We start from the raw sequence: 14,029 nt of genomic DNA on the forward strand, positions 1-14,029 counted from the left end.
AGCTGTGCTTTGGCTAACTGGTTCATGGTTGTTATCAACTCAGTTATGGCTTCTCCATGGTCTTGAAGTTTCTTGTGAAGATTTATGATATGAGGGTCCCCTTAAGGAACATTTGCCCAACTCTGTAGACTGAGGAAGTGTCAGCCATCTCATCAAGAATCTCACAGGTCTCAGCATAAGGCAGCTTCATAAAATTACCCCTGCTAGCTGGTTTACCACATATTGATTGGTCCTGTTTATACCCCGATATAATGTTTGTTGGATCATTGCTTCAGCCATATCATTGTTAGGGTATTTCTTGACCATAGTTCTATATCTATCCCAGATTTCATGAAGGGGTTCATTTGGTTCCTGTTTAAACGCTAAGATCTCATCCCTTAATGCAACCATATGTCCCGGTGAGAACAACTTGGCTATAAACTTGTCGGTCAACTCATCCCACGTAGTGATTAAATGGTTGGGGATTTTTAGATCCAATCTAAAGCTTTCCCTCTAAGTGAAAAAGGGAACAATCTCAGTCTCAATGCATCCTCCGACACATTTGTTTGTTTGCTTCCCCAGCAGGTATCCACAAAGCCCTTTAGATGTTTATATGCATTCTGATGGGGAGCTCCTGTGAAGTACCCTCTTTGCTCCAATAATGCCAGTATGACATTTGTAATCTGGAAATTGCTTGTCCAGATCCGAGGTGGAACAATTGCACTTACGTACCCTTCATTTGGAAGCACCCGAGGAGCTACTCGTGGAGGAGCTGGGGGAGGATCTGGAATGTTTTCATTGGCCTGACAGCCTCTTCTTTGAGCTTGAGGTACTAGAGGCACCTCATCTTCATCATTATCATCTACCTCCTCCCCGGGGAGAACATTTCTGATAGGATCATTATTTGTCATTTTGTACCTGAATCGATTAACTCACATAAGTTAGTAAAACAGAAGGAAAGAAAAACAAGACATACAACTAGTCAGATAGATAGCCAAAACTGTTTAACTCCCTGGCACAGTGCCAAAAAGTGGTCGGCTCCAACCCTACACCACTATATAATGGCGATGAGAGGTCGATGCAGCTTTTACCCGAAAGGTCGGGACCAATTTCCACAGGGAGTTAATATTGGTTGGGAGTTGGGTTTCTATCTAATCTAGCTATGCGTGTTGCTTTTAATTGCACTTCTAACCATGTTTGGATTTGTTTCTATTCTAATTTTAATGCTAATGATTGCTGAAAATAATCTAAGTACAATATTTTTGTAAGGGTTTTCTCAATTGATAAAAATGCTAGGGGAGTGACTTACACCTAGGTGAGTATGTAATGGGATCTAAAATTTAGGACAAATTTGTTGTATTTGGGGTCGTGATATAACCTTTACACATAATTAGTCACTCTATACCTCTCGGTAGTTTGAGTGACTTTGCCCTAATTGGCTTTCCCAAGGCGGTTGGGTGTTCAAATAATTCAAGCAAAATTGGCTCAGTCGGGTATTACTATCTCTAGGTTTAACCCTTTAATTGGGGCTATCAATCTCTTGAATCCACCCCAATTCCTTGTTAGCCTAATTTTCCTAGACTTAGTTCCTCTTTCTCAAAAAGAGTCTAAGTCATAAAGGCATGAACCCGTGTTTGCAACCACCAATTCTACAATTAAAGCATGAATCAAGCTAAATATCACTAACCCATAAACAAATAAGCCCTAAAATTGAAGACCCATTAAATACCCACACTAGGGTTGGGTCACAACCCTAACTAATGGGTTTAGCTACTCATAATAAAGGTAGAAATCAAAGATGAAGATGAAATATAAGCCATTGAAGTTGATTACAAGAATAAAATCTAAGAATAATAGCTAAAGTTGCTCTAAAATTACTTTAAATAGTAAAGTACGGCTGCTTACGAGCTCCCTAATACAAAGAGGTGACCTAAAAATGTGAAAAAGATCTATTTATACAAGCTGAAATTACTGGACAAAAATACCCTTATGGAGATTCCGCTGTCAGCGAAATATTGAGCGTCTCAGCGCATGAACTTACGCAGCTGCGCGAAAACAGGCGCGAACAGCATTTCTTCTCTTTTGTGCTTGGTTTGGGCTTAATTTTGCAGGGAGCATAAAAGGTACCGCCTCAGCATTAGCATCAACCGTGACCAGGACGTGGACCGCGCTCCTCAGTTAGGCTTGGTTTGCAGGGTCTCTAAACTTTGATCAACGCTTTCAGCAGAATTTGCACCGCGGCCGCGTCAGGTATTCCGCTGCCACGCTATTTCATCGTGGTCAGCGGAATTTGTTGTACTCAAAAATACCTTCTCTGAATCTTAATTCCGCAGACAGCTTAATTGTGGCCGCTCCAGCGGTGGACCTTCTGTGGCCGCACTTTTCCTTCGCGGTCAGCGCTTTTATCTCAGCTTTGAACTTGTGCAGATTTAACTCCTTTATGAGCTGGTTATGACTTTCTTGCCTCATTTTGACCAAACCCTGCAGACAAGCACAATAAGTCAGTTTTCGGGAATACTTTTACACATTTTTTATCCAAAACCTAAGTAAAAGAGAGCATAAGATAGGCTAGAATCCATAGTTATCAACTCTTATAGGCAGGCTTTCTACACATGAAACTAAAGGCATGTAAGGCAAATAGCAAATAGACCACATAGATCCTATAGGCATGTTTTCTACCCATTCATGTGAGAATTAAAGTACTTTATCTCTTATGTACTAATTTCCCCATCTCTTTTGTTTGTAAATTATTACAGGACCAAAACAATGAATACAAGTGCAAATATTACATACTGAAAGACTACATGCCTAATAAATAGGGCAGGCCCAAAAGAGAAATAACCCAATAATGACTGGGCCTTCAGCAAGCTCACTTTCACACAAGTCGTAGACTCAGATTCAAGCACACCTCAAACATGAGAGTGTATCATTGCACAACTCAGGACCGCACATGAACTCGTTCCAGATATAGATAGAGGAACCATACATGGCAGCCAATTGACAACTCTGAAGTCAATTAATAATAATACCTCATAGGGATGCAATTACATAAACATATCACCACTTTTTAGAAGCTAAGGGAATAAGATTGGTCAAACAAGAGGGTCTGAATGTGCCAACTAGATGGATCATCGAGAACTAGCTTTAACATGTAAGTTTGACATAGAAAACTAACACCATATTGAGCAAACATTCAACAAAGGAAAGGGGCAGCATGCTGAACACAGTCACACATTAGGAGGACTTAAGAAGCAGGTCTATTGGGTTAACAGGGTAAACACATACACAATCATGCAAAGTTTCCAGAAATCAAGTTTAGTAGAGGATATTAGCCAGAGTTAGTCAAAAGACTTTAGACAAGTGAGCCTTAATCATAGTAGTTATAGTCAGAGGGATATCAATTTCACATGAAGATTTCTAATATAGGTCCTAGCACGATCACAAGTAGTACAACAATAACCTAGTAGCATGGTCTACAATAGACCCCAACAGTGCCAAAATCTAGAAAACTCATCAACTTAAGAGGAATAGGACACATAAGCATAATAACGCATACCAGTTACCCAGACATGAGAGAAGAAACTAACATAGAAATTTTCTCTAGAAGCAATTCTAAAGACATAAGATTAACAAATCTAGCTTACATTAGAACTCAAATGGCATGAAAACATGCCTTAGCTAATCAGTACAGCCTTAGAAACATAGCGGGTTGGGCAAGAGTAACTCAACAAGGTCTGAAAGTGTAATGACCTGACCGGTCATTTTGCTTTCTAGAACCCTGTTCCCCTAAATAAGACTGCTCGTACTAGATTTAACTGATTTTTAACTTGGGGGACGGTTGGTTTGGGATTTGGAAGAGTTTGGATTGAAATCGGAGCACTTGGTTCCTTAAGGTTGGCCTAAAAGGGCAATTTTAACTTCGGTCAACATTTTGAGTAAACGACCTTAGAATGGGGATTTGATGGTTCCAATAGGTTTTTATGGTGATTTCAAAATTGGGCGTATGTCCGGATCGGATTTTAGATGACCAGGGAGAATTTCGGCGCCTAATAGTGAAAGTTGATTCCTTAAGGATTTTGAAGTTCTTAAATATTTGGTTTGGAGCGGGATTTTGTGTTATCGAGGTCCAAACAGAGTTCCAAGACCGAGAATAACTCTGTATTGCCATTTAAGACTTGCATGCAAAATTTGGTGTCAATCCGAGTAGTATGTGTGTTTCGTCACATTGGAAGTAAATTAAAGAACTTGAAGTTCATAAGTTTGATTCCAATGGTTTTAGGGAGTGATTCTTAGATTTAGTGTTGTTTCGGGTGTTCTGAGGGTTCGAGCGAGTCCGTTTTATGATTTCAAACTTGTCACTATGTTCGCGCGGGGCCCGGGGTCCTAGAGCATCAATCAGATGAGGCTCGAGTGAAGTAGGAAAATTTTGGAAGGAGCTGAAGCTTTAGGTATCTGTCCTAACTGCACTTGCGATTGGTCAGTCGCAGGTGCGATACCGCAAAAGGGTCGAGTCCTCGCAGGTGCAGCCAAGAGGGAGGCATCCAGGAAACGCAGATGCGGCTCCCTTTCCGCAGTAGCGGACCTGCAGGAGCGGCCCCCAGACCGCAGAAGTGGTCCCAGCCAGCCCAGCCCAGTTTCGTAGAAGCGAGACCGCAGGTGCGGTCCCCCAACCGCAGGCACGGAAATCGCTGAAGGCAGTGCCTTTATTTAATACGGGAATGTGTCATATTTCCTTCATTGTTTGGGAGATTTGGGAGCTTCCAAATAGGGGATTTCAACCTAGCATTGTGAGGTAAGTCATTTCTACTTAATGTGAATTTAATACTTGGGTTTTGGGTAGATTAACACATAAAGATTAGTGAAAAATCATGGGATTAGAGTAAAAACTAGGGTTTTGATAAAAATAACATTTAACCACAAAATTTGTTATGGAATGAAGTAGAAATCATATATTCTTGATCCTTAAGTTATGGGTAACAACTTTCTTAAAAAAAATTGTGAAATCCAGGCACGGGGGCACGGGGGCGAATTTTAGGAATCTTGTAATTTGGATTAGGGAATCACCCTAATGGTTGGGGTATGAACTTTTAAGCCTATATTGATTAGTTTCTATGCTATTTGGATAGTTTTGGAGTGTTTTGCACCAAATTGAGGGTTTAGACTTAAGCTTTGACTGAAAAGTAGGCGGTGAAGCGAGGTAAGTCTCTTTTCTATCCTTGTAAGAGGAAAATCTCCCCACAGGTGAACTTAATTAATGTGTGATTTGATTGTGGGGGGTCGCGTACGCATGAAGTGACGAGAGTCCGTACGTGGCTACTATTCCTGTTATGTTTGTATAGTTCTAGGTTTACACCATGCTTTGTGGGTACTGTTATATGATTACAAATTGTTGAATTGCATTGATTGAAACCGCGTTGAGAATGTTGTGATTTCAAGTATTTCAAGTAAATAATTATTTTGAAGGGAATTAAAGAAACATTTAAGTTGTATCTATACTTAACTGCATCGTAAGTATATTCCACGCGCGGGGTGATTATTTTCACTACTCTCATGGGAGCGGGCCGTTTACCTCGGCAGGTTGGTAATTGTATATAAGTATGGTTCGGGTCGTTTGACCCTCGACAGTGCACATTTTACTTTTATGTTGGATCATGTCGAACATCCTCGGTGGAAAATGTATGATAATAGAATCGGAACCTCTTATAATCTGTATGATTTATTGTTTGAAAGACTATTTGTTTTAAAAGAAGGAAATGCCTTGAATTATTGATTGATGAGAGGATTTGAACTTGTTTCTATCTATGTACATTGTGAATTGAAATATTGAACTTCATATTATCATATTATTTACCCTAGTAAGTGTCAAGTCGACCCCTCATTACTACTTCTTCGAAGTTAGACTAGATACTTACTGGGTACATATTATTTATGTACTCATACTATGCTTCTGTACTTAATTGCACAGGATTTGAGGCAGGTGCATCTAGTTATGCAGTCGGCGTGCATCCTTAATCCTTGACCGAGATTCCACGGTGAGATGCCCTCTTCCGAGCCATTCAGCAGCATGCCTAAGTCTCCTCTTTTGTGATTATTGTCTATTTTGTTCCAGGTTAATAGGATAGTTACATCCTTTTGTATATTATACTAGTTGCCCTAGCACTTGTGACACTAGTTCCTGGCATACACATTGGTAGACTTTTATTTTGGGTTGTATATTTGTCATTATGAACTACTAATTATCACTTGCTTTAAATTCAAGTTAAGTAAATGACGGGATTGTTTAAATAAATTAATTCAGAACTCACTAGTTGATTAGGGTTGGCTTGCCTAACAACGATGTTCGGCGCCATCACGACCTACCATGGAATTTGAGTCATGACAACATGGTATCAGAGCACTAGGTTCACGTAGGTCTCACAAGTCATGGCAAACCTAATAGAGTCTTGCGGATTGGTATAGAGATGTCAGTACTTATCTTTGGGAGACTATGGGGTGCTAGGAAACTACTCTTTATTCATTTCCGATCGTGCAGTTGATGGTATACTAAATTTCTTCTTGTATTCTCTCACAAATAGTGAGGACACGTGCAACGGGCATTCTAGACATGGGAGGAGCCGCTCCCCCCATTGTTAGGGACCGAGGCAAAGACCGGGGGAGGGCACCGACCCGAGGTAGGGGACAAGGGCATCCAAGAGCTGCTCCAATTGCACCACCGATGGATCCAACAAGGGATCCCATTATTGAGGAGTAGGGCGAGGTGCCCACAGTAGCAGCTGCCCCAGCAGATTTCATGATGCCACCGGGCTTCCAGGAGGTCATGGGTCATATGTTGCGGTTCATGGACTCTATGACCCAGGCTAGTTTATTTCCAACAGACCCAGCCACATCTTAGGAAGGAGGGGGAGCACAGACCCCTACTGCTCAGGCTCCTGGGCATGCAGCTGTCGTATACCAAACTACAGGTACTCTACCCACGGGTGGTGCCCGACCAGTTACAGCAGCGGCCCTTGAGCTCAGACCAGCTACGGACGGCGATTCACAGAAGTTAAATGATAGATGGACTAGGCTATACCCTCCTATCTTCGGGGGTGAGCGTCATGAGGATGCCCAGGATTTCATTGATAGGTTCAGGGATATGCTGCATAACATGAGGATATTGGAGTCTCATGGGGTTGACTTCACCACTTTCTAGCTAAAGGGCAGGGCCCGTAGATGGTGGTAGTATTACCTTCTCGGCAGACCAGCAGGTTCTCATCCCCTGACTTGGGACCAGTTTACACAGCTTCTATTGAACAGGTATATCCCTCCCTCTTAGAGGGAAGAGTTGCGAGGTCAGGTTGAGCACCTCGAGCAGGGCCAGATGTCCGTGATAGATTATGAGGTTAGATTTTCTGAGTTGTCCCGCCATGCACTTATGATACTTCCTACGAACGCCGAAAGAGTGCGGAGATTTGTTGCGGGGTTGCACCCCAGTATTCAGGCTAGCATGGCCAGAGAGGTGGAGATGGGTATTGAGTATCAGCTAGTGGTAGAGATTGCTCGCAGGATTGAGGGCTATCGCCAGAGGGGTAGAGAGCAGATTCAGCAGGATAAAAAGGCCTAATGTTTTGGAAAGTTCAGAGGTGCCCCAGATAGAGGCAGATGTCACTTCAGGAGGGGTCATCCTAGCAGGCCCCCATATTAAGCACCATCACCACCTCCTCGAGGTGCTCCAGTGAGGCCTTATTTTAGTGCGATGCCCGAGAGTTCTTACCGTCCACCAGCTATTCAGAGTTCATCCGGCGGGTATTCTGGTCATCCGGGTTCTTCTAGTGCTTACTTAAGTACCATGCCAGAGAGTTCATATCGTCCTCCAGCCATTTATGGTTCTTCTAGCGAGTATTCAGATCAACAGACTCAGGCTTCAGGACAGCAGTCTATGGCACCGCGGGGTTGTTATTAGTGTGGGGATCTAGGTCACATGAAGAGATTTTGTCCCGAACTTCTGGGCAAGGCAGTATAGTAGGGTTATTAGCTCATGATTGCAGCACCGGTTGCCCAGCCTCCCAGAGGCGGGGGACAGATCGGTAGAGGCCATCCTAGAGGTAGAGTCCAGATAGGGAGAAGTCAGCCAGCTACTGCTCAGTCAGGTGGAGGCCAATCGGCCGATGCTCCAGCCAGATTCTATGCAATTCCGGCCAGACCAGATGTATTGCCCTTAGATGTCGTTATCATAGGTATTATTTTCGTTTACGGTAGGGATGCTTCACTACTATTTGATCCAGGGTCTACATATTCATATGTGCTATCTCTATTTGCTCATTTCCTAGATATTACTCGTGAGCCTTTAGGTACTCTTGTTCATGTGTCCACTCATGTGGGAGATTCTGTGGTTGTGGATCGAATCTACCGGTCATGTGTGGTCACATTTTGTGGTTTCGAGACTAGAGCAGATCTCATGTTGCTTGATATGACCCATTTTGAGGTCATCCTGGTCATGGATCTATTATCTCTATATCACGCCGTCCTAGATTGCCATGCCAAGACTGTTACATTAGCAATGTTAGAGTTGCCAAGGTTGGAGTGGAAGGGTTCCTCAGTTAATATATCTAGTCGGGTTATCTATTTGTTGAAGGCTCGACATATGGTCGAGAAGGGTTGTTTAGCTTATCTAGCTTATGTTCGGGATACCACCGTAGAGTCTTCGACAATTGATTCAGTTCTAATAGTCCGGGAGTTCGCCGATGTGTTTCCTTTTGATCTTCCTGGAATGCCGCTGGATCGTAATATTGATTTCTGTATTGATTTGGATCCAGGTACCCAGCCTATATCTATTCCACCGTACCATATGGATCCAAAAGAGTTGAAGGATTTAAAGGAGCAGCTTGAGGAGTTGTTAGCAAAGCAGTTTGTTAGACCAAGTGTGTCACCTTGGGGTGCACTGGTGTTGTTTGTAAAGAAGAAGGATGGGACCATGCGGATGTGCATTGATTACCACCAGTTGAACAAGGATACCATCAAGAACATGTACCTGTTATCATGTATTGATGATTTTTTCACCCATTTGCAGGGTGCTAGGGTGTTCTCTAAGATCAACTTGAGATCAGGGTACCATCAATTAAAGATTCAGGACTCAGATGTTCCAAATTCTGCTTTTCGTACTAGATATGGTCATTATGAGTTTCTGGTGATGTTCTTTGGCTTGACTAATGCCCCAGCAGTGTTTATGGACTTGATGAATAGGGGGTTCAGACCTTATATTGATTCCTTTGTTATCGTCTTCATTGACGACATCTTGATATACTCACGTAGCCTGGGGGAGCACGAGAAGTATTTGAGAGTAGTGCTTCAAACCTTGTGAGAACAGAAGCTATATGCTAACTTCTCCAAGTGCGAGTTTTGGCTAGAGTCAGTGGCATTCTTGGGGCATATTGTGTCAGGAGAGGGTATTAAGGTTGATCCCAAGAAGATTGAGGTAGTTCAGAGTTGGTCACGTCCTACTTCAGTGATCGAGATCAGGAGTTTCCTGGGGTTAGTGTCACGACCCAAACTGAAGGGCCATGACTAGCACCCGACCACACTTGCCGAGCACCAACGTACATTTCATCTAACCTTCATTATTATCTTTTAAGGCTGACGAGATCAATATAAATGGTAGACCTAGATCATGGACAACCAGCAATAAAATATGATGGCATGAATATACATAGCAGGGGATGACCAGACAATCAAGAAACTACATATAAGGTATGAGCTACCACGCTACTATGAAAGACTATACAACAAAAACTAGCCGACAAGGCATACCAAACTATACATGAGCCGACACCTGTCTATGAGCCTCTAAAAGAACATAAGTGTTGCAACATAGCCGGAACAGGGCCCCGACATACCCATAATGTCTATAACAAAAATTGCATACCAAGACCAAGGCAAGTCCGGAGAAGGGATCTCGCCAATCACCGCTGAACTGGACAGTCTACTGTGGTGGGGGAGCTGCACCTGTCTGTCTATCAGGACCTGCAGCACGACATGCAGCGTCCACAAATAAAAGGACGTCAGTACGAATAAAGTACTGAGTATGTAAGGCAAGGAACCATAAATACGATCAGTAATGTAAGCAAGGATAAAGAATATACCACCTGTAACATCTTAGTACCTCTGAGGGCTACTTACATGAAATGCATGATACATATGTATAAATACATAAACCTTTAAAGCATTCGCCTCTGTGGGCATCATCATCATCATATCGTACCCGGCCATAATAGGCTCGGTAGAATCGTACCCGGCCACGTGGAGCTCGGTAAAACCCAACTGATCAGTGGTTGCACAATAGGTGCCGTACCCGGCCAACTATAGCGTGGCTCGGTAGAGTAAAATAGATACATATATATAATGCATGCTCGACTCATGGAATCACATTCTAAACCTTTCGGAGTGACGTAAGGTCGGTATCCTCTGTACACGTTATTAGGACTAACTCTTCACTATGAACCTTATAAGATTTAGGAAGTACGAACAACATTGATAACATAAGAATAAGAGAAGCAACATTAACATCAATCGTTCCATAAGAGGGAAAACAATGTAAGTACTGCTAGCTTCTAAGAGTAGAGTATCTTGGAAGCTCGTTCATTACATTATGTACAATCGGAGTCGTGCAAAAGAAGGAAAGGGATAGCCTCACATACCTTGTATATACTTCCCCAATCTCAAGCTATGCAATTGTCAAAACTCCTTAGTCTACAATAAGAGAAACGATACTATCGTTATCATTTAAGCGTCATAACTATTATGTATCGACCACAACCTATTTTACGATGAAACGGACAGCACCTCCCCTATATATATGACCTCACACCATTCAAAATAGTCACCAAACAGCCCAAACAACATCAATAATAAACATATTGAGCCTCCCAATATAGTCCACACACAGCCTAATCACTCCATACATACGACGACCACCATAGTCGTGTCAAACAATCTGGAAATGTTACGAATAACTATCAGCCCATAACCCTACATATATATGGTGTTTCCCCACACCCTTCCTCCTCCAAAACTCCACAAGATAGTAGTAAAATACGCAGCCCAACAACAACGCAAAACAGTCCACAAAACAATAACATTACTACCAAACCTTTCGATATATATCTCACAAGTTCTAGCTTCAATGGCTTAGCCGCAACTTGGATAATCTTAAATACATATAGAGTAAGAGGTTCCTTACCTTTATACAGAAAGAACAACTCCAATTTGACCTTAAATTTCCATGAAATATCCCTCCAATGCTGCCACAACAACAAAAAAGCGAAACTAGCGATCAATTAGTGTTTTTCGGCACTAGAATCACTTTAGAAGGCTTGAAATCACCTAGGATTGATATTAAGAACATGAGGGAGTATTTACAGAACATAAACCCTTTAAAACAACCTCCCACAGGTCCAAATATCTTAAACCGACTTAGTGGGCCCCATAGAGAGGTGCTTGGCGCAGTCTCGCGAAAACGCGAATATCTCTCTACTCCGAGATCGTATCGATGAACGGTTTAATGACTTAGAAACTAGACTCATAGATCTTTAATTTGGTGGGTAGATCACCCCTTAGTTCCTTGTAATTATGAGAAAATATTAGAAACATTTGACCTACTGTTTAAGTAAAATTATGAACCTAAGTTGCGACAACTTTTGTCGACTTTTGTTTCATAACTCGTTTGACTTCAAGACTTATGATACGGATATTATATGATTAAAATACCTTAATAAATGACCTCTTGAGTGTATTAAGCACCGCTAGATTACCTGAAAATACGAGTTACAACATCCTTGATTCGTTTAACTTCTAATACTGGTTAATCACCCTTATACACTCTTGTATCACTTAAGACCAATAGGATTGACTTCTTATCATCTCAAAGATAATTCCTTCTTGGATTTATGTTAACTAATATATGGCATGAACTAACACATGTGGATATGGGTTGTAACAGTTAGCAGGTTATTACCGTCGATTCGTGCATGGCTTTTCATCTATTGCATCAGCTCTGACTAGATTGACCCAGAAGGGTGCTCCTTTCTGTGGGTCCGATGATTGTGAGGTGAGATTTCAGAAGCTCAAGACAGCTTTGACTATAGCACCCGTCCTAGTGTTACCTTCCGGTTTGGGGATGTATACTGTGTATTGTGACGCTTCATGCATAGGCTTGGGTTGTATATTGATGCAGTAGGGCAAGTTATTGCATATGTTTCATGTCAGCTGAAGATTCATGAGAAGAATTATCATGTGCACGATCTAGAGTTGGCCACGATTGTTCATGCCCTTAAGATATGGAGGCATTATTTGTATGGGGTGTCATGTGAGGTTTATACTGATCATCGCAGCTTACAGCATATGTTCAAGCAGAGGGATCTCAATTTGAGGTAGCGTAGATGGCTTGAGTTACTAAAGGATTATGACATCACCATTCTTTATCATCCGGGCAAGGCAAATGTGGTCGTAGATGCCTTAAGCAGGAAAGCAGAGAGTATGGGTAGCTTGGCATTCATTCCAGCAGAGAAGAGGCCACTAGCTTTAGACATTTAGTCCTTGTCTAACAGACTTGTGACGTTGGATATTTTGGAGCCTAGTCGGGTCCTTGTGTGTGTTGTTCTCAGTCTTCATTATTGGGGCAGATCAAGGCCCGGCAAATTGATGATCTGTATTTGGCAGTTCTCAAAGAGACAGTGTTACAGGGTAGTGCCAAGGAGGTTTCAATTGGAGAGGATGGTGTTCTGCGACTCCAGGGTCGCGTATGTGTCCCTAATGTCAATGGCTTAAGGGAGAGGATTCTATAGGAGGCACATAGTTTGCGGTATTCTATTCACCCGGGTACTACGAATATGTATCGTGACCTGAGGCAGCATTATTGGTGGCGGCAAATGAAGAACGACATAGTTGAGTACTTGGCTAGATGCTTGCATTGTCAGCAGGTTGAGTATGAACACCAGAGGCCAAGTGGCCTACTTCAGCAGATGCCTATACCTGAGTGGAAATGGGAGCGCATTACTATGGACTTCATAATTGGGTTGCCCCCAACCTTGCAGAAGTTTGATGCATTATGGGTCATTGTTGACAGGTTGACCAAGTCAGCACGTTTTATTCTGGTTGTGACTACTTATACTTCAGAGAGGTTGGCTCAGATCTACATTCGGGAGACAGTTCGGTTGCACGGTGTGCCTGTTTCTATCCTATCAGATAGAGGCCCTCAGTTCACTTCACATTTCTAGAGAGCCGTTCAGAGTGAGTTGGGTACCCGTGTGGAGCTTAGCACAGCATTCCATGCACAAACCGACGGACAGTCGGAGCCGATAGTTTAGATTTTGGAGGACATGCTTAGAGCATGTGTGATTCACTTTGGAGGGCAGTGGGATCAGTTCTTGCCCTTGGATGAGTTTGCTTACAACAACAGCTATCATTCCAGCATTGAGATTGCTCCAGTGAAAGATGCCTGGGAAAAGGTAAAGTTGATTCAGGAAAGGCTTCTCTTGAAAGTCTCGCCGATGAAGGGTATTATGAGATTTGGGAGGAAGGGCAAGTTGAGCCCCAAATTTATAGGCCCATTTGAGGTGTTGGGAGAGTTGGGGAGGTTGCTTATGAGCTCGCTTGACCTCCCAGCCTGTCAGGAGTTCATCCAGTTTTTCATGTGTCTATGCTTTGTAGGTATCATACCGACCTGTCCCATGTGTTAGACTTCAATACTATTCAGCTAGACGAGAGCTTGGGCTATGAGGAGAAGCCTATTGCCATTGTTGATAGATAGGAGCGCCAGTTGAGATCTAATAGGATTTCTGCAGTAAAGGTCCAGTGGAGAGGCCAACTAGTCAAGGAGGCGACCTGGGAGACCGAGGAGGACATACGGACCAGGTATCCATACCTATTCAGCACTCCAGGTATGAATCTAAACTCATTCGAGGACGAACGTTTGTTTAAGAGGTGGAGAATGTAATGACCCGATCGGTTGTTTTATTTTCTAGAACCTCGTTCCCCTAAATAATACTGCACATACTTTCTTTAACTGATTTATGAC

General features: G+C 42.5%; 1 protein-coding gene across 1 annotated transcript; it reads left to right on the top strand.

Annotated features, from left to right (window-relative positions):
• Positions 1 to 7,714: 7,714 nt before the first annotated feature.
• LOC138887900 (uncharacterized) lies at positions 7,715 to 12,797 on the top strand. Its single transcript, XM_070169691.1, has 3 exons — positions 7,715 to 7,910; positions 8,007 to 9,145; positions 12,636 to 12,797. Exons 1-3 carry the CDS (start codon positions 7,715 to 7,717, stop codon positions 12,795 to 12,797), a joined length of 1,497 nt encoding a protein of 498 aa, XP_070025792.1.
• Positions 12,798 to 14,029: the final 1,232 nt, after the last annotated feature.

This window comes from Nicotiana sylvestris, chromosome 3 (genome assembly GCF_000393655.2).
Source record: "Nicotiana sylvestris chromosome 3, ASM39365v2, whole genome shotgun sequence".
Taxonomy (NCBI): Eukaryota; Viridiplantae; Streptophyta; class Magnoliopsida; order Solanales; family Solanaceae; genus Nicotiana; species Nicotiana sylvestris.